Genomic DNA, 22938 nt, shown 5'->3' on the forward strand with positions numbered 1-22938 from the left:
AAGGTTAATCTTCAGTGTGGTTTCATTTGCAAGCAAAACTTTATGACTGTTAAAAATGAAAGTCAGATTGTATTGAAGTTATGCGATTTAAAATTAATTCTGCATAATTTATAGAAAGAAAAAAAAAAGGATGTATAGAGACTTCTTTATTGTTTCCCATGGATTGAGTTTATCTAACATTTATTTTCAGAACTGACGGAACCTGGTCAAATTAAAACCTGACAGGCCTTGTTTTGAAGAGTATTGTATTGTTATTTATTATATATTGTAACAATTCATTTCACAAACAACTGTCAGTACCTGCTGTCAGTGTGTTACCAATCAAATGTCCCTTCTACAGTGTATAATATACAAGGTAAACTGAGTTTATTGTCAAGGTGTATATCTAGTAAGTCATTGTGACCTTTCAAACAATGACAATTTTGATGCGTGATACTTAAGCTCAGAAGGGAGTTTATATATGTTAAATATTCATATTACTGGGGAGGAAAATTTCTTGGGGGGAGGATGCATGACCAATATGCTGTAAAAACACTATACGGTAATAAAGTATATAGAAAATATTGTCCTTGACAAACAAAACATAAAAACCAAAATGCAAACCTAAAAAGCAGCATTACTTGTCATAAACAGTTTTGTTGATAGTGATCAATATATTCTGTAATTGAATACATGCAGTACATTTTCAGGTACACATCTTAAAAGGACATTCTTACTTCCCAGTATCCTTGGTCAAAAGTCAAGTCATAATTCTGCTGTCTTTAGTACCTACACAAGTCATGCTAAAAGGCTGAGATATAAGTTTAACTAGCATCTACAATAAAGTGTTTCACTTGATCAGTACATTACAAACAAAAATCAACAACATTATTGTCTTCGATCATATGAAGCACCATAACACGTTACTTAAATATACATATACAGCGAATATACAATTCAAATACAGAAATTCATAACAGTACTCCCATTTGTCAAAAGGAATTATGCACTCATGGTCAAGATTAAATGGTTCTCTAAAGCAGTATGTGCTTAATAATGTATCAATAGGAAAAACACATTTACTGTCATATACTGCGGTTTAATTTCCTTTTGTCAGTTCCCTTCAAAGCATCTTTCCTTTTGTTGTTTTAACCGTCTTATGGGTGAGTATAATATTATGGATGGTATAATGATTCCCTTGCTTATCTATAAAAGTCTAGTTTTACAACTACAGAGCTAAGGCTGACTTAAAGCTCTCCCAGAAAAACAAAACAAAAAAAAACCACAAAAACAGCTGAACACAATGTACTTTGACTTCATGGCCCAAAGTTAGATATTTAAAAACACAAAACTAAATATTAACACTTATATTCCAGCCTTAATCCAATGATGAGATATTTCTATATTAGTGCTTATTTGAAGTTAAATATTTCATTTTAGGATTTACTCAAGTTTCTACATTAAAGCATGGGTCTTCCTGTAGTGTTATGATAAACATCCAGTTTCACAAGGAAGACTATACATAAAATACAGCATAGTTTAAAAGAATAACTGGATTATGTAGACACAAATAAAACATTGTTTATACCGCAGCATAAATATATATATATATATATATATATATATATATATATATATATATATATATATATATATATATATCTGTATACACACACACATTAAAATGCACTACAAAAACATAATACCTAGCTCTTTATACATTTTTATGCTACAAATTAATCAATTAACATTTGAGTTAGAGATGCTAATATGATCACTAAGGCGAGCCAAAATGACACCTAATGAAAATCGCATCCCCAATATATGTACAATATTTGCAACACAATGTTCAATCTTTCACAGTTTAGCCAGCTGCACCCAGCATAAATAGTAATCATAATAACAAGAACTTTACAGAGAACAAAATGATCATCAGTCTCTGCAAAAAAAGTCCTGTAAAAAATACAGAAGTTCTAAATCGTCATTGTAATGTGGTAGAGTTGTTGTTAACCCTTTGTCCCAATGTACAGAGAACAGAGGACAAAAGCATGACTGCCTTAAATTAAAAGTAAGGTCTACAGTATGTCTAGTGGAGGTTGAGCTAGATAAGGAATGCTCAAAAGTCTGAGGTCCTATAGCAGTACCTTTTGAGAGTAATGAGATTGCTGTTGGCTGTCTGCTTGCTGGGGAAGGCTTGAGGAGGCAACAGTGTAGTTTGGCATCTGGGACACATTGGTGGCAGTATTCTGGTATGCAGACATGTCAACACTAGCAGCAGCATGAGCAGGTGGGTTGTAGACAGGAGGCTGGTTCATATATGTGCTTCCTGGTCCTGAATTTACCATAGTGCTGGGGGAAGAGGGGAATGACAAAAGACCCACATCAGTTTTTAGGTTAGTTCAAACATTTCCACTTGTAAACTACCTCAAATATTGATAAAAAGCTAAGTGGTTATATGATACCGTGGTTCGCTTTCAACAAAAAGCCTCATTGCCAAAAACATCTTTGTATCTAAAAGTTAGTTGAATTACTTTGTGTAGGCGCTCGGAGCCGGCTGGCTGGTCAGGGTAGCTCCTGCGTTTGGTGGAAGTGCTCCTTGGTTCAAGGAAGGGTGCTGTTCTTGTGGAATACTGTAGCCCTGTACTGGTCCCGTTTGAGCACCACCATTTACTGCATATGCGCTGCTCTGTGCTTGTCCAGGGTAAACCTAGTGGTGAAACCATTGTAAAAGACCAAAAAGGACTTCTAAATACATGCAAAACATTCACACCAGAGCAGCGCAACCTTTTTGCGGTTATCAATGGTCAGTGAGGTTTTGATGCAGACAGAAAATGACAAACATACAAACTTTTAAACACATTCCTATAATTTAGTCATTTTTCTTGCAAAACATTCACAGTTATAAAATGGATTATTCCTTGATCAATCGGGTTATGGCATTTAATATAGATGTAAAACACATCCAGGGACTGGACTTCCAAATTACCCCAGTTTAATACAAACATTTTACATTTAAAAAGAAAATAAAGTGTTTCAATTGTTCATACTTTAGTGTGGGTGTACATTGTGATGTTACCACATGGGGGAGCCCAGTGGCACTACATGAACAGCTCTGCATCTCTGAATGCTAAAAGCTTAATGTCATCTGTGGCGTTCGATCATAATTCACAATTAGTGTTTCTAAACAATGACACTGGTTAAGTCTGCAAAATTCAAATAAGAAAATTAAATAATGCACTTCCATCTCATAATCCTATATTATTGATTAAATTATTTGTTCTAATATAACAAATTGTCATTAATTTTGCTGGTGATGTTTGTCATTGAAAAATAATAATAAAAACAAGAAGAAGAAGAAGAAGAAGAAGAAGAAGAAGAAGAAGAAGAAGAAGAAGAAGAAGAAGAAGAAGAAGAAGAAGAAGAAGAAGAAGAAGAAGAAGAAGAAGAAGAAGAAGAAGAAGAAGAAGAAGAAGAAGAAGAAGAAGAAGAAGAAGAAGAAGAAGAAGAAGAAGAAGAAGAAGAAGAAGAAGAAGAAGAAGAAGAAGAAGAAGAAGAAGAAGAAGAAGAAGAAGAAGAAGAAGAAGAAGAAGAAGAAGAAGAAGAACTGTTTTATTAACAATAGAATTAACTGAAATAGCTATGTGTCATACCTGTGAAACGGCTGAAGCAGGCTGTTGCATATAATATTGTTGGCTTTGCAGTTTGGCATACATGGCATACACAGGGTCTTCATTCATCAGTTTTGCATATAGTGAAAGGGCCTCCATCACCTTTACGTTCAGTTCTGATAGTTCAGAGTGTTTCCTGAAAGCAATATTACTTATTGGGTTTACTGAAGTCTCAGGCGATCACAGCTTACAAAGACATTTAGTGGGGGTTCTTAGTCAGTCCCTCACTGCAGCCAGATCCTTCTTGTCGTACAGGAGGCCCATGCAATTGTCAGTGTATTTTTCAGATATCAACAGCAGCATTTTAAAAAATGCAATCTCAGGAAGGTATTTATTGTTTATAAATACAACATGCAAAAAGTAGAAACAGCGTTGAAAGAGTCATAGTAAATCATTGTTTTTTGCACATAGTAATGTTCCCTTTTTGTTTGTGACGATTTGTTTGTACAGCATAGAATATGCTGGAATGCCAAGCTATTCTAATGAGGGAAAATAACTGCTAAAATGAAATATACCTATCAATGTCTTCAAGCTTCTGATCAATCATAGGTTCCATTTGATGGCAGGCACCTGCAAGCATATTATATATATATATATATATATATATATATATATATATATATATTATATACACAAAATTAGCAATGAATGAATTAAAGTAAATATGAAAAACAGTATCTTAAAAGATAACCCCATTGGTCGATGTACCAAGAGTTTGCTTATTGTATATAAATAAATGCAATATAAAGAAAGACAGCGAGATCAGCCTACCCTCAAGATGCAGTAGTTCGGGGGACTCTGGCTGACCATCCGTAGGGTCGGCACTTTGTAACATTTGTTGTAATTGGTCTATTTTATCCTAAATAAGCCAAAATATTAAAGACATTAAAATCTAAATGTTTCAAGTAAATTGTGACATTTTCCAATATTTGTTTATTTTTATGACGCACACTGTTCATGGTGTAGCTATATCGCTTTTACAGTCAATTTACAAAAATATGGTTAAAAGACAGTATCGATTGCCACATTATAGTAAATCAGCCTTGAATAATCATAAGCAGGGGCTGGGCCAGTTCTATCAGCTAGGACACAACTTTGAAACACTAAACCATTGCAGGATTACAAAAACTGGGTGGGACCATTTAAAAAAATAAACAGCATACATCCGTACTCTTCTGGGGAAGCCACTGAAACTCACCAGAACATGGACACTTACTTCATCAATATACACTGGCTCTGGTTCAGGTTCCAATGTCTCTATTTGGACCTCATCACTAAACTGCACCGTTTTCTTCTCTGTTTTGACTAGAAAACAAAATGGTAATAAATCACTTAGAATCCACAATATACTGTATGAGATAGATAGATGCAACTCATATCAAAAGAGACATTACTTACTCATGTCAGGCTCTGCAGTAAGGTCTGCGGTCACAAAGTTTGAAGGAAATAAACCAATTGCTTGATATGTTTCACCCTTCCACCAGTTTGGGTCACTGTTGGACAAATTCAAAGAGTATTGAGAGATCCATAGCTGAGACAAATTAAATAACTGGGAATTATTCTTCTACAGTGGACTGTCTGCATTCTCAATGATGGTTACAGTTCAATATGGTTACGATAAAACAAATGATCAGTATGCCATTTCTTTATATGTGTTTTTAACTACATTTTAACTGTATACTTTATCATCACTTGTTTATACCTGTATTGTTCCTAGAATATACCTGCGCCCCTCTTCGTCACAAAGTATAACTCGTATCCATCTCTTAATATTATTTACAGATAAAACTACCACCATCAAATATGCTGCCATACAAAGGTTGACAATTATTGATATTCAACACTGATCCTCTAGAATTGATTATTGTAATGCACTTTTTTCTGGTGTCCTAAAACATGTGGTATCCCGCTTGCAGCTTGTTCAGAATACCGCCGCTAGAATTCTGACTAAAACCAGGAAAAGTGAACATATTACTCCTGTTCTGGCCTCTTTACACTGGCTCCCTGTGCAGTATAGAACTGATTTAAAGATTTTGCTGTTAACTTACAAGGCCCTGAATGGATTAGCACCTAGTTATTTGCAGGAGTTACTGACCCCATATCTTCCAAACCACACTCTGAGATCACAAGATGCGGGGCTGCTGGTTATTCCTAGGGTCAACAAAAGCATCATGGGAGGGCTTTTTCTTGTAGAGCGCCGAAATTATGTAATGCTCTGCCTTTGTTTGTCAGGGAAGTTGGAACCGTTACAGTTTTCAAGTCAAGATTAAAAACACACTTTTATAAAATGGCTTTCTTATCTTAGTGGGTTTTAATGTAACTTTAAAATTGTTATTATATGTATACTGTGTTATTTAAATCTGTTATTTAAAACGGTCTGATTGTGGCAGTTATATGTTGACATGCTATACAAATGTACTGCGGTTTGTTCTTTATCTGCTATGTACTGTACAGTGCTTTGCGATACTTTTGTATAAAAAGCGCTATATAAATGCAATAAATAACTTTCTGGTTTTTTTGCCTTACAAAACATTTATATAATTTCAGTGCCTTTTCCTAATACATAGACTGTGTGCTGTACGCTATGCATGTACATTATGCATCCCCTGCAGGGGATAAAAACTGATTAAGCACATTAAGCAAGGGCGTAACTGCAATTTGTATTAATGAAAACCTCAGATATTAGACTGTTTGTACTGTAGATGATTAATTGTAAGACAAGCGATACTGAACTAGTTTTGCAGTAGATCACTGCCCTCGCTTTGTATTGAACTTCTTAGATAGGAAAAAGAAGGGCTCTGCATGCATACATGTTTAAAGTTACAGAGATTAATATAATATGCGTTACATTACAATTAACTGTTGGTAACAGATTAGGTCCTGGTTGTACTATTAGGATGTATACTTGAAACAATCACAGGAATCGTTAACATTTAGCATTGTTTTGCAAATACTGTACTAAAGCAGCCAATTTGCTTTAAAAGCCATTAAAAAAATAAAAAAAATCTATAAAGTTTTGCTCCTAGTTCACACGTGTGAATCATTAGAATCTAGTTGCTAGCCTTTCTTCAGGGGACATACTGTACCTTAATACAATAAGACTTCTTTAGAGAAACAACTGCTCTCCCGATTTACCTGTCGTCAAGAACTGTGATGATTTCCCCCGCTTTAAATGTCAGTTCATTGTCTTCAGCAGCTTCAAAGTCGTAAATCGCTCGCACTTTTCGGCCCTCGGATTTCAGGTTTGTTACAAGGCTCGAGGCACTAGGATACAGACTGATGAGGCCTTGCTGCTGTGGCCTTTGTTCTTTTAACGATAACTCGATAGCTGGATATAAAGAAAGGGTACACCTCATGACTGGCACATAGACACAGATCTACCTATCTTTATAAAAACGTGATTCTCTCACACTGGTTTTCCTATTGTTTACATATAGTGTAGGCAGTAGGCCTTTTGAAAAAGCATTAGTGGTGGAGTAAAACCAGCACATGATAGCTGCAGTGTGGAGTAGTGGGTAGGGCTCTAGACTCTTGACTGGAGGGTCGTTTGTTCAATCCCAGGTGGGGGACACTGCTGCTGTATCCTTGAGCAACGTACTTTACCTAGATTGCTCCAGTAAAAACCCAACTGTATAAATGGGTAATTGTATGTAAAAATAATGTGATATCTTGTAACAATTGTAAGTCGCCCTGGATAAAGTAATATTTTACTTTTATTATTGCAATACAGGTCTATGTTTAAAAATGGAATTCCATATCACTTTAAGATTAAAAAGGTGTAGCCAAAACACACATATAAAAACTAATTCATACAGGTGTTTGTTTTTGATTTGGTTGGTGGTGTCTCACACGTTACTCTGGAGTCCAGGTCAATCTGGAACTGATCTTTCAATAGCTGCAACAATTAAACTTGCCTTTTGCCAGGTCCTCCTCTTCCTTTTTAGTTGCTGCTGTTGTGGAGTCCTTCGCTACTAAAGCAGGGCTTGCTTTTGCCTGGTCTGCTGCCTAGCTCAGATAAAAGTATTTCAAAATAAATGATCACTGCTTAAAACTAACTGCACTAAAAATAGATTTCAGCATCTCACACTTGATGAATTCTTTCTGTTTTTCTTAAACCAACAGTGAGATGCAGATACCATTCCTGGGGAGTATTATGAATACATAACAGCAAGCAACTGGTAATAAACAAAACTTATTTTTTCATATTTATGTTTTAATCTGCCATGAAATCGTAGTAATTAATATGCTGTAGTAAATTAAATGCAATTTAAGTACTTCAAAAGGATACTCCAATTATACAAGCAGTATGATTAAGTCATGATTTTAGGTGATGTGAAAATGGTCAATTTACAAACCCCTTATGTAACCTTCATTTCAATTGAGCTTTTAGAAAGCAAAGTGGTTCTATATGTTGTGTATACACACCTGAGAGCCTGCAGTTGGAAATGATACTCCTTGCTCCTTTAGGTTTTTTATCATCGCTGATATCAGACTAAGCTGTGGGTCATTCTTGAAGTCTTCTGCCCATTCTACCATTAGGGCTTTTAATTTTTCACAGACCCTCGGATGACCCTGAGAGTAGAAGGAATATAGCGGTTTTAACACCCACAAGTATCCTCTATTGCACAGCTCAGTGCATTGTCCCTTATTCACCTTTCATAAAGGAGTCCTTCCAACCAAGTTCCATTCAATTTTTATCAAATTTGGATGAGCACTTCCTAACATATAGCCTGTAATATCTCAAGGTAGGTAGAAAAAGATGTTGCTTGAATACAGTACACTATAAAAGAAAACGAATACAGCTGTGTATAACAATACATGTGTTATTTCAGGAAATCAAACTGTTTAATGCCTGCACAAAGGGAGACATTTGGTTGGAGGTGAGGGACAGTGGCGACAGAAAATGTTTATATAAAGTCTGTAAATCAGAAAACTTTGTTGAATTGCTTCATAATTGAATTCACAATGAAAAATAGCATTCTGTATTTAATTCTTACCCCATATTAAAAACTGACTCACCTACCTTATTTAAAACATTGCTAACTTCACTGGCAAAATCTCTTGAACAAACTTCTAGATGAAAGATTTTGCCACAGTTTGATACAGATGCTCCTAGAAGCTTAAAAGGAAAGATTTTAAAAAATGTAAACTTCAACAGACATCTGAACAATCTTGATTGTGTTTTCAAATAAATGCCATAGTGAGAAAGATGTAGAAGTCACAGCATACTCTAATACCGTATAAGAATAAAAGACATACCGGTAGTAACTAAAACAATCACATGGACTGCTGGAATATTTCTCTTTAGACCGAAAAGATTATCATACTTGTATGAAATAAGAGACAGCTACCTGGGATATGATATTGATATTTTTACCACACTAGGGGCTTGATCTAATTGAGCTGAATATCATTGTGAAAGCCAACATCTAACAGTATGCGAGAGTCGCCGGAGTGTATTTTTAAAAGTATGCGTCTCTAAAAGCAAGAAGAGAAGTCAAAATTAGAAATATTTTAATTTAAATATACATGGCTAAAGATCATATCTGAGTATACACAAAGTGAGTTACATTTAGGGAGAAGGATACATTATACAAATCTAATGTCCTTTTAGCTCAGTACTGAAGGGATGCTATTTCTGGCCTGATGTCCACTTCAAGGGTCTATACCATAGTAACCAGATAATCAAACCATTTGGAGGTGAGAACAGTGGCTCAAGGCTGCTCACAAGTTCATTATGAATTACTTCACTGCAATAGTTAAAATGTAGACAGGGTAAGTGGGTTGCAGTGGTGAGGGAACATTCTAATTGGGCATTTCAATGAGGGTAGAAAACAATGGGTAAAACAGTGAGGCCGCCATTAATCTCACTGGCATAATTATGTCTGCTAGCCATTTTGGAAAAGGTGCTTCTATACTTTACTTTTATAATGTTAGATTCATCTGATCAGTGTCTTTTTGTACCCTGGTACAATTTTGTGTACAGCTTCCATTTTCTGGTAGGCCATAGTGGTCAGCATAACCTTGCATTCACACAGCTTACTTTTACAAATAAATATATAAATGAAAGAAACCACTTCAGGCTTCAGTATGCGTGCCTCATATTGTTGTAGGGCATCATTATGATAGATTCAAAAGCAAGCGCTTAGATGTAATGGCTTGACTATCTTAGGAATGACTTACTGTCAGTGCTTGCATAGCTACATGAGGATCCTTGTGGTTCACACGTCTCATAATGGACCTTAGGCTTTCTCTGGGCCTAAAAGATGTAAGGTTAATAATAATTACATTTATGAAAATACTAAGTTATACTGAAAACAACATAATCTTTTCAATGTTAAATAAAATGTGGTATGTGAATAAGATTAAAAAAAATAAACATAACTGTAAACCTAAAAACCCTTAAAAACATACTTCGTGACCCCAGATAGACAGAAATTGTATTTTTTGATTAACAGAAGATTAGATTATGTTCATTTTATAAACATTAACTGCAAGTTTGCTGAAATGATTGGTAATATAACATTTAAAAAAAAATCAGTGAAGCCAAGTCTCTATAAACAGGGATTTGGTTTCTAGCCTATACTGCAATAGTAAAATAAACGTTTGTAAAACTATGACAAACCTAGACCGAAATCAGTCATGCCATGTGTATATGAAGACAAATCTATGAATGTAAGCAATATAATATACACTCGAATTTTAAAATTAATGCAGTAATCTCTGTGAATTCTACTCCTCCAATCATTAGGTGTAGCAGTGGTTCAATATAATATCTAATCTATTTTAAAATTAATACAGTAATCTCAGTGGTTCAGGTTTCAATGCACTGGTCTATATTTGGCTGTGTCTTAGGTTTAAAATCTGTACCTCGCACATCTAGAAGAGCTAATTTTAGAAAATGCTGTAGCGCTCTTTTGAGCTCCAGGTTTAGGACTACCGGGGGGTTACACTGTACCTAACACTGTCACCTTATACATCTGTGGGACAGTGTTAGTTATCCTATCCTTCTCATATGGAGAAATGTGTTGGCAGCTTCCAGCAACACAAAGTACAGTGCTCCCTGACACAGATATTAAAAGTAGCCTGTAGCATCTGTGCATAAGATGGCAACTAGAAAGAAAATGTCACTTACGTCTGTGGACAAGAAAGATCTGTGAGACTTGGATGTAAAGATAATGTAGAAAGATTTACTAGAATTATTTTGTAGCTCTGTCTCCTTTAAATCAGGTTTTGCTTTGCCCAAAAAATTGCTCTGTAAATCGGTTTAAAAAGGCTGGCTTTGGTAAGAAGTGGAATGCTAAAAATAAGATACTGTAGATATCAAACAGGAAAGACTGTCAAGCCAAGCAAGACCTCAATACTTGAGATTAGAGTGGTCAAGACCCTTGAGAAACTCCTACTGCATCTCCACTCAAGCAGGATAAATAGCTGAGTGAACAATAAAATACATTATTTCATATCAGCGTTATGAAACCTAAATAATGAGAAATGTACTCAACTTACATCAGTGTATAATGGAATACAGAATGTTGGAAGCTGCTTTACAGTTTATTTAAAAATATGTATTTGAAATAAACTGCACAATTGACACATTACACTCTGTTTGACTCACCCTGTGCGAGACTGCCCTACTTTGTCACAGATATCCAGTATCAGTCCCCAGTCCTCAGCTGTGTTCATCTCACTGGTTGCTTTCTCTGTTGAATACAACGTTACAGTAAATAGGCGCAAACCAGACAGACAGGAGTTGGACAAAGAAACAGAGTTTGACATTAGCCATGGCCCGGTAGCCCACGGCCAGTAGAGATCGCAGTTTGGCCTGTAGTTATGAAGCACCACAGGCCCGACTAGGCCGGTCACATTTTTTAACTAGTATTATAGTATAGTGCACATGGCTTCTGTTTCATGAATCCAGGAAAATAGACGAGTGTGTCAAAAAGCTGAAACTGAATAATTTACTAACCAATATTTTAAAACAACTATGTACCACCCCCCATAACAGTGTAACTGAACTAATCCAAAGTTTCCCGCCGCACACCATATTTGTTGTACAGTCACAATCTGAGACTAAGTAAGTGCTATTAAGACTCATTCCCTCGACATGGCAAGTATTTTACAATTTGGATTTTCTACATACAACTAAGCAAACAATAAGCCAAGCACTGAAATCAATAATGATCAAGAAAGAAATTCTGAAAAAAAAAATGAAGACCACTTAGTGGAGACTTCATCTGGCTTTATTATGACAGTGAAAAAAAAAAAATACTCTACCTTGTTTGCAGTCAGTTTGCCAGACAAAACTGCTTTTTTTGTTGGGAATTCAACATTTGGTTTACATCATATCCAGTCTCACAGTAATTGTTTGCAAGATAGCAGGTGTTTGTCTGCTGTGACTGCAGCGAACAATCCACAAGATGCACCTATGGATGCCCAGATACGAGATCGAATTGTTTTGCTTTGGGATCTGATGTGTTCATGTCAGAAATGCCATTCACACTCTTTCCAGGACTCGTTGGTATCACCAGCAAAATTCGTGCTGACTTGGGAGAGGCTACAAGTGACAATGCTCTGAGAAGGATTGTTATTATTTTGTTTTATTATGATTATTGTTTTAATAGTGTTTATTATTAGGATTATTATAATTCAGTTAACGTTGGGACCATATGGTAACAGCTCGCTTGCAGGTTTGCTTGTAAAAAAAGTTGTGTCATTTGTACACATACATTTTCAAATCTTGAATACGGTATTTTCATTTTCTGACGAGCACACAAATGTATGCATGTTAAAATGGCTGAAATAATGTATTATTAATAGGCTTTGCTTTGACCACCCCCCCCCCCCTCCCCTCCCCTCCCCTCCCTTTTTTTGAGACGTGGGTCTCTCTTCGGTTACCATACAGTTAGAAACATATTGAAAATAAAAAAAAACATCATGGAATTACATACAAATCACCTCCAAAATTATTGGCACCCTTGAGAAAGACGAGCAAAAAAGGCTGTATAAAATAAACACAGATAATGCACTATATTTTATGCTCAAATATATAGGAAAACCATATTCTTTTATTCTAATACAATTGCTCAGAGAAAAAGTTTTTTTTTTATTAACAAGTAATAACATTTTTTCTCAAAAAGATAGGTGTCAGAATTATTGTCACCCCTAAAGATTCTTATAAATAAAATCAAACGAAATTAAATCTGCATTAACATTCTACTTCTTTAAGTTCATCTCAGTCTTAAGGAACTGTATTGTGGCCTTCCATGGCTTCCTGTTTCACTGGGGTATAAAAATGAGGTAACATGCTGTGGCAGGACGGAAGCCCTACACATGGGAAATATGTAGTTTTATTGTATATTTTTGCGTTATTTGTTGTAAATTGATTTAATTGTTTAACTGCTGTGGCGCTCCGCTGGGTAATATTACCTGTCTGCGTGGAGCAGCAGCTGAAAGCAATGAGCTGTTCCAGCAGGCAGGTGGGTGCGTCTCAGCGGAGCGTCAGTATAAAAACATAGCGATCACTATGATCGGGGCTGCTGCAAGGCCTGCCATTTTCACGGCACCTTTGATTTATAGTTTGTTGTATTGTGTTTTATTTTTCGTGTCTTTTACAGTCTTGTACCGTCCTCTGTGCGCTACCATCGCTGGTAGCGTCACATGACATTATTGTTTGTTTTTTCTTTGTTTTATGTGTTAATAAATACAGAGCGCTGTGCTGGCGTGTTTCACTGCACCTGTGTCTCCGTGCCTCAATTCCGGCTCTCACCTGCCTGTCTGCCTGCTTCAGTGCGGGAACAACACGCAAGAACGCCACACATGCATATGAAATCCATTTGTCATCCATCACCATGGGGAAGGGCAAAGAACTCACAAATGAAAAGAAACAAACAAATGGTTGTTGACCTTCATAAATCAGGCAATGGGTACAAAACAATAGCTAAAAAACTAAATATACCACTTACCACTATTAGGGCAATAATTAAGAAGTTCAAAACCACTGGCAGAGGTAAACTTGCCTGGTAGGAGGACGCAAATGTATCTTGCCCCCACGCACAGTGAGGCAGATGGTTCGGGAGGCAAAGGGAAATCCAAGTGCCACAGTTGGAAAATTACAGAACGTGGTTGCATCTTGGGGTCACCAAGTCTCCAAATCTACAATTAGACGCCACCTCCATGCCAATAGGTTATTTTAAAGGGTTGCCAGAAAAAAGCCTTTATTGAGAGCAACCAACAAATGTAAGCGCCTGGAGTTTTCTAAACGGCATTGGCACTTCGAATGGAACCGGGCGCTATGGTCAGATGAGACGAAAATAGAGCTCTTTGGCCACGCACACCAGCGGTGGGTTTGGTGTCGAAAGAAGGATGCGTGTGCAGAAAAAAACCTCATACCTACTGTAAAATATGGTGGTGGATCTTTGATGTTATGGGGCTGTTTTGCTTCCACTGGTCCTGGGGCCCTCATTAAGGTCAACAGCATCATGAACTCTTCCCAGTACCAGGACATTTTAGCCAAAAACCTGGTTGCCTCTGCCAGGAAGCTGAAACTTGGCCGCAAGTGGATCTTCCAACAAGACAATGACCCCAAGCACACATCAAAATCCACAAAGAAGGTTAATTGACCACAAAATCAACATTTTGCAATGGCCATCTCAGTCTCCGGACTTGAACCCCATTGAAAACCTGTGGTTTCAATTGAAGAGGGCAGTCCATAAGTGCAGACCGAAGGATATCAAGGATCTGGAAAGATCCTGTATGGAGGAATGGTCTAAGATCCCTCCCAATGTGTTCTCCAATCTCATTAAACATTATAGAAAAATACCGCTATCCTTGCAAGGGGAGGGTGCACAAAGTACTGAAAACAAGGGTGCCAATAATTGTGACACTTCATTTTTTTTGGAAATAAATTTATAATTTGAGAAATGTGTAATTTTGGTTGATTTCATTGAATCATTAATAAAGTCAAATATATTCCACATGATGGAATATTACAGTATAGCTCAGTACTGGTATTATTTATTTTATACGGTCTTTTTTGCTCATCTTTATCAAGGGTGCCAATAATTTTGGAGGTGACTGTATATATAGATATTGGGCCAGATACAATTGCATCCGGGCCAGTAAAAACACTAGCTCAGTGGCACAACGGGCTAGTAGTTAAAAATCTAAACATAGAGCCCTAACAAATACAAACAATTTCTGTCTTTGGCGGAAGTACACCAAGTGTTTGTCAAACCACTTCCCTTTTCCCTTCCTCCTCATCACCAGAGCCTGACCTCGTCAACCACAAGTTACTATTCCTGAAAGCTTTGACAATAAATCTGAACATTAGCACTGCACTAACTGTAATGGCAAAAATCTATTACAAATTAAAATCTTTAACATAAATTCCAAAATAATAAAATCTGCAGTTTTTCTTTACCCCGTCACATCCTCATTAATTAAATCATAGCTATTAATACACATTCACCATTTTTTAATGTCTTTTTTTTTTTTTTTTGTAGCTGTCTTATTCAAGATTTAGGCTCATCTTCCTGCACGTGCACCATCCTACAGATTTTGGGAAGTTCAGGCACGGACGGTGCTCAGCTTTTTTTAAATTAAAATTATTAGTGTTAGCGTATATTTTGTATGTTTCAAACATATTCTACCATAGCACTTCTCTTACACTGTCTTGTACACTAGGTATTCAGGACATATTTTACTGAAGCACTATAACCGCAATAGGCACCCCCTAGTGCTTTGGATAATATACCCTGCTCCATACACTGCAGTGGCACATATAGAGTTGCTACGTACAAAGATTTGGTTGGATTTTAATACAACAACTTTTGTTTACGTAATATGCATTATACAAATAAAAAAATCGAATTTTGCATGCGAGTGACATTTAATGTGCGATTTATAGTATTCACACACTGTCAAACGATTTCTGTTAACAGAAAAAAGAAAAAACACACACACAGTGCATGAATGGCATCTGACGAACCTTCGAAGGTTTAAAAATCTTCAAATTCCTGGTTAGGGGACTAAAAGAAATGAGCACACATCATCCTGATCAATGCATTGCCCTGAGCAGTAAAGTGTACAAAAAGTGTCTCTAATAACTATATTAATAAATGTTTGTGTTTTAAGCAATATGAACGATCACTTTCTAATTCTGTTTAACTTACAACTTTAGGGTGTTTTAAAATTCTTATTGTCTTTACAAAAAAACATTAATTGCTAGGCCTTTTTTTCTGCGTTTTGTTCTAGTAGTTTTGAAGCATGGGGTTAAATAAAGTGTGATTCTTTAGTGTTATTTTGGTGAATTACAGTAATTCAAGTAGTTTACAGTAGTATTTCTCAATTTTTAGTAAGTTGCATGATGTACTGTATACAGTGCTATTAAGGTTAGCATGGTATTTTTTGTTACGGTTTTCATACCATGGACATTTGATACCGGCCCATCCCTAAACCCAACACCTGTATCGTTAACAAGCCAGTTAGTTATGACACTTGGAAGAGATCCCGAGGGATTTCTGTCATGTGTTCCGACTTGGCTTCATGGATGTGAAGTTATGTCCTGAGCGTTAAGTTCCCTATACCCCGGACACGATGCGATTTATCCTGGGATAAAATTGTCCTTTTGCTGCGACACGACCTTTCACACCAGAGGCGACAGGCGTGCAATGTGACAGGAGACTGTTATACATCTAATAAAAAAATGTGGAATACATAATAGATTTTCAAAATACTTTTTTCAGTAAAGGTAAACAAATCACACACACCGGTTATATCCAGTTCCCTAGAAATTCTGCCAGATGTTCTCTTTCATGTATGAAATGTAACCATTACCTAAATAGGTGTTTACCTCCTATTATTATTTTTTTTTTAGCAGACTTACAATTGTTACAAGATATCACATTATTTTTACATACAAATACATTTATTTATTTTATTTTTTTTACACATTCTTTTTACATACAATTACCCAGTTGGGTTTTTACTGGAGCAATCTAGGTAAAGTACGACCCTCTGGTCAAGAGTCCGGAGCCCTAACCACTACTCCACACTGCTGCCCTAAAGACTAGGGATGGGAATTTCAAATAATAAGATATTCAAATATACCAAGAATAAAAGTTTACAATACCCGAATACTCTACCTCCAATTACTCATAACAGTGACAGGTCGTTAGAACGTATTAGCAGCAACCACACATAGGGGTGTGTGACGGAGTTCTGGTTGTAAATCTCCCTCCCGACCTGTGAGGGCGCTAAGTAGCAAAAGGAAAAGGCTTTGGACGGGTTGGCCTGACATTTCATTTCCTGGGTCGGAAAGTCAGTCAGCCTGGAAAGAGACAAGGCTCCGTTGCAGGAACGTATTGACCCGGAAGGTAAACGAGGTAGCAGCTGCAGGCAATAGAGTCAGTTGTAATCGTTTACCAAGGGGTCATGCATGATTGCACAAAGGGGGACGGAAAATTATAAATCTTTTCCTTCACTTGGGTTCAGAGACGCATGGAACTGGAAGGACCGGGAGAGTTTCCCAAAAAGAAACAAAAAAAGTACTTGTGAGTGTTTTGTTTGTTTGTAGCACTGTTAGCAATTGTCTTTTGTTTGTAAATTCACTGGACGGATAACACGTCTCCGGAGCCGTCGCCTTGGGCCAGCACTACCCAGAACAACAACACCAGTCACTGTTAGTTGTTATCACCCACCTTGAGCACTACTGCACGCACGCAGACAGGTGATTTATGTTAGTAGAATTGTGGGAGAGGGTAACGTGTTATTTATTTTGTTTACAAATCGTTATTAATTTCCTTTCGAGCTTTACACTAGGGGTGTATTGCCGGAGGATTGTTTGGTCACCAGACCAGGGTTTGTGTAATAAGAAAAATAACATTTCCAAATTGGATTACAGTTTTCACTTGTGATTATTTCTGCACTGCATCACCTCTGCATCTGTTCTTAATCAGCAGCCACTTTGCCACAGGGTGCATAGATAAAAACATCAACAGTAAGCGAAAAAAAACACATCTAATGTATTACTAAGTAAAACATGGTTTAAACTAGAAGAAATAAGAATACCCAACAGAGGGGTTTTAACTATATAACCACAGAACTTTATAAAAAGGACCTTGAAAAATTTCAACTGCATTTTTAACACCCTATGACAACAGAGGTGGCTGCAACCTCATCCTAGGGCTCTGTGCCAGGGGCAATTGGACGACACACCCTGGAAAGTAGTGCACCTCGGACATCTGGGTACGTACTACCATTCAGACTGGCTACTCACGCAAGTTTAAGCATTGTCCCCCTCCCTGTCGGACCGTGAATGTACCGTCAGCCATGGACCTGCAGGACACCACGGTGGTGTCTCAGGAGGTAGCAGCTCTGTTGCAAAAACGGGCTATATGCATAAAACCAGCGCACAGGACGTACCTGCAGTTCGCTTTTCAGGGAACAGCGTACGAGTTCCGTGTCTTGCCATTTGGCCTGTCCCTAGCTCCCTGTGCCTTTTCGAAGTGCATGAAATCTATCCTGGTCCCACTGAGACAGAGGTAATCAGTGCTCAATTAACTGGATGTATGCCCAGTCTCCAGCAAAGGCAGAGGTCCATGTGGAACTGGTCACCGGCCACCTTTAATGGCTGGGCCTTACAGTTAATCATGTGGAGAGTCAGTTCACGCCTTCGCAGACAGCCTCCTATCTAGGAGTGTGTTTGGAGTCCAGGTCCATGCTATCCATTCTATTGGACGGCAGATTGCAGGGAATAGCCACTGGTTTGGAGCTTTTTTGTGTGGAATGGCAGGGGTGTGCAAGGTGTGTGGAACCCCCCACCCCCACCCCCACCCCCACCCCCACCCTCCCTCGGCAAGGTCTCCACAAATATTTTAGAGCTGCAGGCAGTTTACCTAGCTTTTTTTTGCAGAAGGCTAGAGGGAGACATGTGCTTGTCCATACAGACAACACAACTGTGGTGGCTTACATCAACCACCAGGGCGGCCTCAGGTCGCCCATTCGCCATCATGTGGCCCGCAAGCTTGTGCTCTGGGCAACCGAGAACCTCCTCACTGCAGGCAGTACATCTGCTTGGGGTGATAAACTGGGCGACAGACCGCCTCTCAAGGAGAGTTCCCAGCGTCTCAGTGGAGGCTCATCCTGAGGTGGTAAGCCTCGTTTGGGAGAGCAGAGTTAGATCTCTTTGCCTTCCAGGAATCATCCCACTATTAACTGTTATATACCATCCCACCGCTCGCCTTGCTGCCACTACATCTGGAGAAAATCAGGCAGGACCGGGCCAAGGTGCTCCTAGTAGCCCCTTATTGGCCCAGGAGACTGGTTTTCAACCCTGATGCAGCTCCTGAGTGGCCAGCCGTGGAGACTGCCCAAGCGCCACGACCGGCGCAGTCAGGCACAGGGAACCTTATGGCATCCCGACCCATTGAGCCTGTAGTTCTGGGTCTGGCCCCCTAAACTAGGGGTGCTAGATTCCGTTTAATTTAATAAACGTTTAAACTTTTAAAAATATATAGTTTAAACATAAAAAATAAAAACATTTTGAAAAGACGCTGTGTAAGGGGGGTAGTATGCGTCCCCCTCGATGTGCGGTCTCAACAGCAGAAGAACCAGAAGTCAGCCATCTTGGGGGAAGTGCGTTAGCTGCAAGGGCTCTGAGCATTTTAAAATAAATAGCTTTCTATAAAATTACCATATATATGTCTAAATAGGTCTTTTGCATCAGCTTTTCTATTCAAAACCAAAACAGCATTTGCTCCCGTGCAAAGTTTCGAATACCAATACAAAATAAGCAAACAAGCCATATTTTCCCCAAAAAGGAATAAACAGCTAATGCTTGACGACGGTATATTTCAACTCCCACACCATGTGACAGTTGGAAAATCTGCACATCATTATTTTGTCAACGTCAGCTGCATACATTAATTCCCAAATGATTCACATCCAAATTTAAAGATATTTAAAGTGCAAGTAAAAACGACTTGTGTCTATGAAAAGTAATTACAAAATAATATACTTATATTAGAATGTTAAAACCAAAAACTTGTCTTAGCACACAGTAAATTTCAAAGTAAGCAAAGTCCACATATTTAAGCAAACTGGTCGGTTTTGCAATAATTTATTACACAGAAAAAAGTGGTTAGACAGAATCAGACACCAATGAAACAGAAACATTAAATTTCAGTCACAAAAACAAACAGTCACATTATATAGATACCATAATACCGAGTGAGCCAGAAGAGAAAAATGTGAAGCAATTTCTAAATTAAAGACTGAAGATAAGAAGCAGTATTAATTGGTAGTAAGTTTGAATACAGAAAAGGTAAGTCATGAGCTGTGTTTTGTTTAATTTTCTCATGGATTCAATTTTTTCTTTGCATTTTATTAAAAAAAACACAAAATATATTCATGGAACCAACCAGTCCTTACATTTATTTTAGTCTTCCAAGATTCTGACACTTTCCCATTGCACGGTTTCTCATTAAATACAGAGTCCGAGAATGTGCAAGTGCATTAATAAATAAATAATACATTTTAAAAAATGTGCTTATGAGAACTGCAGTTTCAAACACTGTTAATTTTAGTTTTCAGAAGTTTGTTTCTGTTGCATTTTCTGTAAACATTCATGCAATTTCTACAGTAAGTTGTATTTTGTTTTTAATATTTTTTTCAATTCTGTTAACTGTTGCTTGATTAATAAATACTGTATTGGCATTTACTTGAACAACGTAGCTTGAAAGTAAAAGTCCACTATATAAAATTTCATTTAGCAGACACCTTTATCCAAGGCAACTTACAGAGACTAGGGTGTGTGAACTATGCATCAGCTGCAGAGTCACTTACAATTACGTCTCACCCGAAAGACGGAGCACAAGGAGGTTAAGTGACTTGCTCAGGGTCACACAATGAGTCAGTGACTGAAGTGGGATTTGAACTGGGGACCTCCTGGTTACAAGCCCATTTCTTTAACCACTGGACCACACAGCCTCCTAAAATATCAAGTAATAGGTATATGAAATGGAAAAATATGGAAAAGAGTAATGTTGAAAAGGAAAACCACTTTAGTCTGTAAATTACATTTCTATACACAAATGGTTTGGGATATTTCTTATGCATTTTATCAATACAGATTAACACAAACCGACATACCACTTCCTTAGGAGATTAGCATGAGCTGCTATAGGAAATCTGGAGAAGCTTCCCTTTTTGGCTGGTGCTTGCAGTCTGCCACAGAACACTGCAGTACACGGCTTAGTGGGTTTAATTTGTATTCAATTCAAGTATTACTACTTACTGTAGAAATCACATCGATGTTTATGTAGGACCCTGGAAAAGGGTCAGAGTTATTAACTTAGATTACATACTCTACTTAAGACTTTCAATGTAATACTGTTGCAGCTCAATTTTGCCAGAATGTGTCGCCACTGCACTCTATACAGCTGTTCATTGCATAGGAATAAAAAGTTAAAGTGAAAGCAAACACAAAGCTAACACATTCATTAATGTCTACAATTATTTATGCTGTGCATCTATGTTTGCACCATGCCTTTTAGCACCCTAAAGGGCCTGGACACACCAGAGCTTTGTTTATATATATATAGATATATATATATATATATATATATATATATATATATATATATATATATATATATATATGTAAACGTCCAGTAGACAGTGCCACACCAGCGCGTCTGTACAAACCGAATGGTACACCATACAAAAGTCCTGTTTCAGTCTTGGTCTTAGAATATGTGGAAACAATACTCTCCACAGAACACAAGAGTTACATTTCCCAGATGCAAAACAAAGACTTTTTTATAAAAGATAATGTTTATTGTCAACAGCAGAGGTAACATTGCGTAGTGTATTGCTATTACAAAAGTGTCTTGTGTGTGCTTTAATTTAAATATTGTACTGGATCTCATCAGGTTACTTGTCAGATTTCTAAATTCTAAAGCCCCATTCATTTGCCATACAGCAGTTGTGTATATTATTCATACCATCACAGTTCACCCTTCCAACTCAGAAGGGTCTGGAATTTCATAAACAGATATTTACTTAAATGAGGTTGTTACCAAGCATTGAAAAGATTTAAGTGTGAGGTTAAAATGACTGGGTTTTAGCTTTGCATTGTATATACACTAAGGCTACTCCATGAACATGGTTAGTTACTTACACTGATAAGTCATCAATATCTGACTAATGGCAAGGCTGCGTGTTTTTTTTGCTTTGATTTGTTTTTTTTTTTCTTTTGTGGTGGTGATAAAGGTATCCCTAAACCAAAACAACAGCCCTCATTACAACGTCTTCGGCATGCCGGTAGTGTAGATGCGGTGATTTTGGGGGTCTTACTGTATAACACGTTTGGGGACTTTTAGGTCTACATTTAGTATGTTATAGTATTGAAATTCCACACATTTTCATGGAAAGTCCCACTAACCAATAGATAGATAGACAGACAGATAGATACAAACAAACATAGTACCCTTACTGTACTGTGTATTAACCTTACAGTGTGAAAGCCTTTAGCTTCCATGGACATAGTTAAATTCAAACACCGCTGCCGTACGAGTTCCAGTGATTAATATTAATTGCAACGAAATGTGTTCTATGTCAACAGCTTACTGTACACTGTACTACTGACGTCATTAATAACGGGAATATTTGTTGCCACAATTATAAACATAGCCTACTGTAGTGCTGCGACATGGTCAACGGTAGATGTCTAGTCTATATTCATAAATGTTAATTGCCCGAACAGTAGTTTCAGATACATAAATAAAATATGGTATTGTTTATATTATACAACCTGCTTTGAACAAAACTGTTACACAGTGTAATTGACAAATACTGGTATGTTTAGAAATAGCACTTATACCCATTTAACACCTGCAAAACACACCGTGAATGTATACACGCTATACGCTTTACGATAAGGCTGCTAATAAAATATACAAGACCTCCGTTTTTTTTACAGTATAAGCATGTAAAAACGACAAAGGCAGCATTAGACAGACTGGGAAAACAAAAGCACGAGCATGACAGCTGGAAACTTACCCACATCTTGGTCAAATGGATTCGATGTAAAGAGAGGCATTGCAGACATTAAAAACACGCTATATTCTTTATATTGCCTTTCACTGGACTCTGTTTAGAGAGTAAAATAAATAATTAAATAAATAAACAATTTGAGTCAGCTGCTTAACAGTAAATCAAAGGCACTCCTTCAGCACCAACTAGGCATTCTGGGAAACGGCCGTCTGCTTTGCTGCCTGGATAAACATAGAGG

At 37.3% G+C, this 22938-nt stretch overlaps 1 protein-coding gene across 3 annotated transcripts; it reads right to left on the bottom strand.

The window, feature by feature from the left end:
• Positions 1 to 228: 228 nt before the first annotated feature.
• On the bottom strand, positions 229 to 22938 carry LOC117435387 (signal transducing adapter molecule 1-like). 3 transcript variants are annotated; one of them, XM_059020062.1, is made up of 14 exons: positions 22707 to 22938; positions 11263 to 11347; positions 9831 to 9906; positions 8671 to 8766; positions 8073 to 8219; positions 7562 to 7652; positions 6783 to 6975; positions 5046 to 5140; positions 4846 to 4952; positions 4419 to 4506; positions 4163 to 4217; positions 3630 to 3783; positions 2511 to 2686; positions 229 to 2328 (listed from the first exon to the last, which is right to left on the bottom strand). In XM_059020062.1, the coding sequence occupies exons 1-14, from the start codon at positions 22753 to 22755 to the stop codon at positions 2112 to 2114; spliced, it is 1629 nt and encodes a 542-aa protein (XP_058876045.1). In that variant the 5' UTR covers positions 22756 to 22938; the 3' UTR covers positions 229 to 2111. The 3 variants fall into 3 exon arrangements, with proteins under 3 accessions (XP_058876045.1, XP_058876033.1, XP_058876039.1); XM_059020050.1 differs by lacking the exon at positions 22707 to 22938 and adding an exon at positions 13414 to 13827; XM_059020056.1 differs by lacking the exon at positions 22707 to 22938 and adding an exon at positions 13414 to 13811 and having other exon boundaries at positions 4864 to 4952.

Source organism: Acipenser ruthenus, chromosome 3 (assembly GCF_902713425.1).
Source record: "Acipenser ruthenus chromosome 3, fAciRut3.2 maternal haplotype, whole genome shotgun sequence".
In the NCBI taxonomy this organism is placed as follows: domain Eukaryota; kingdom Metazoa; phylum Chordata; class Actinopteri; order Acipenseriformes; family Acipenseridae; genus Acipenser; species Acipenser ruthenus.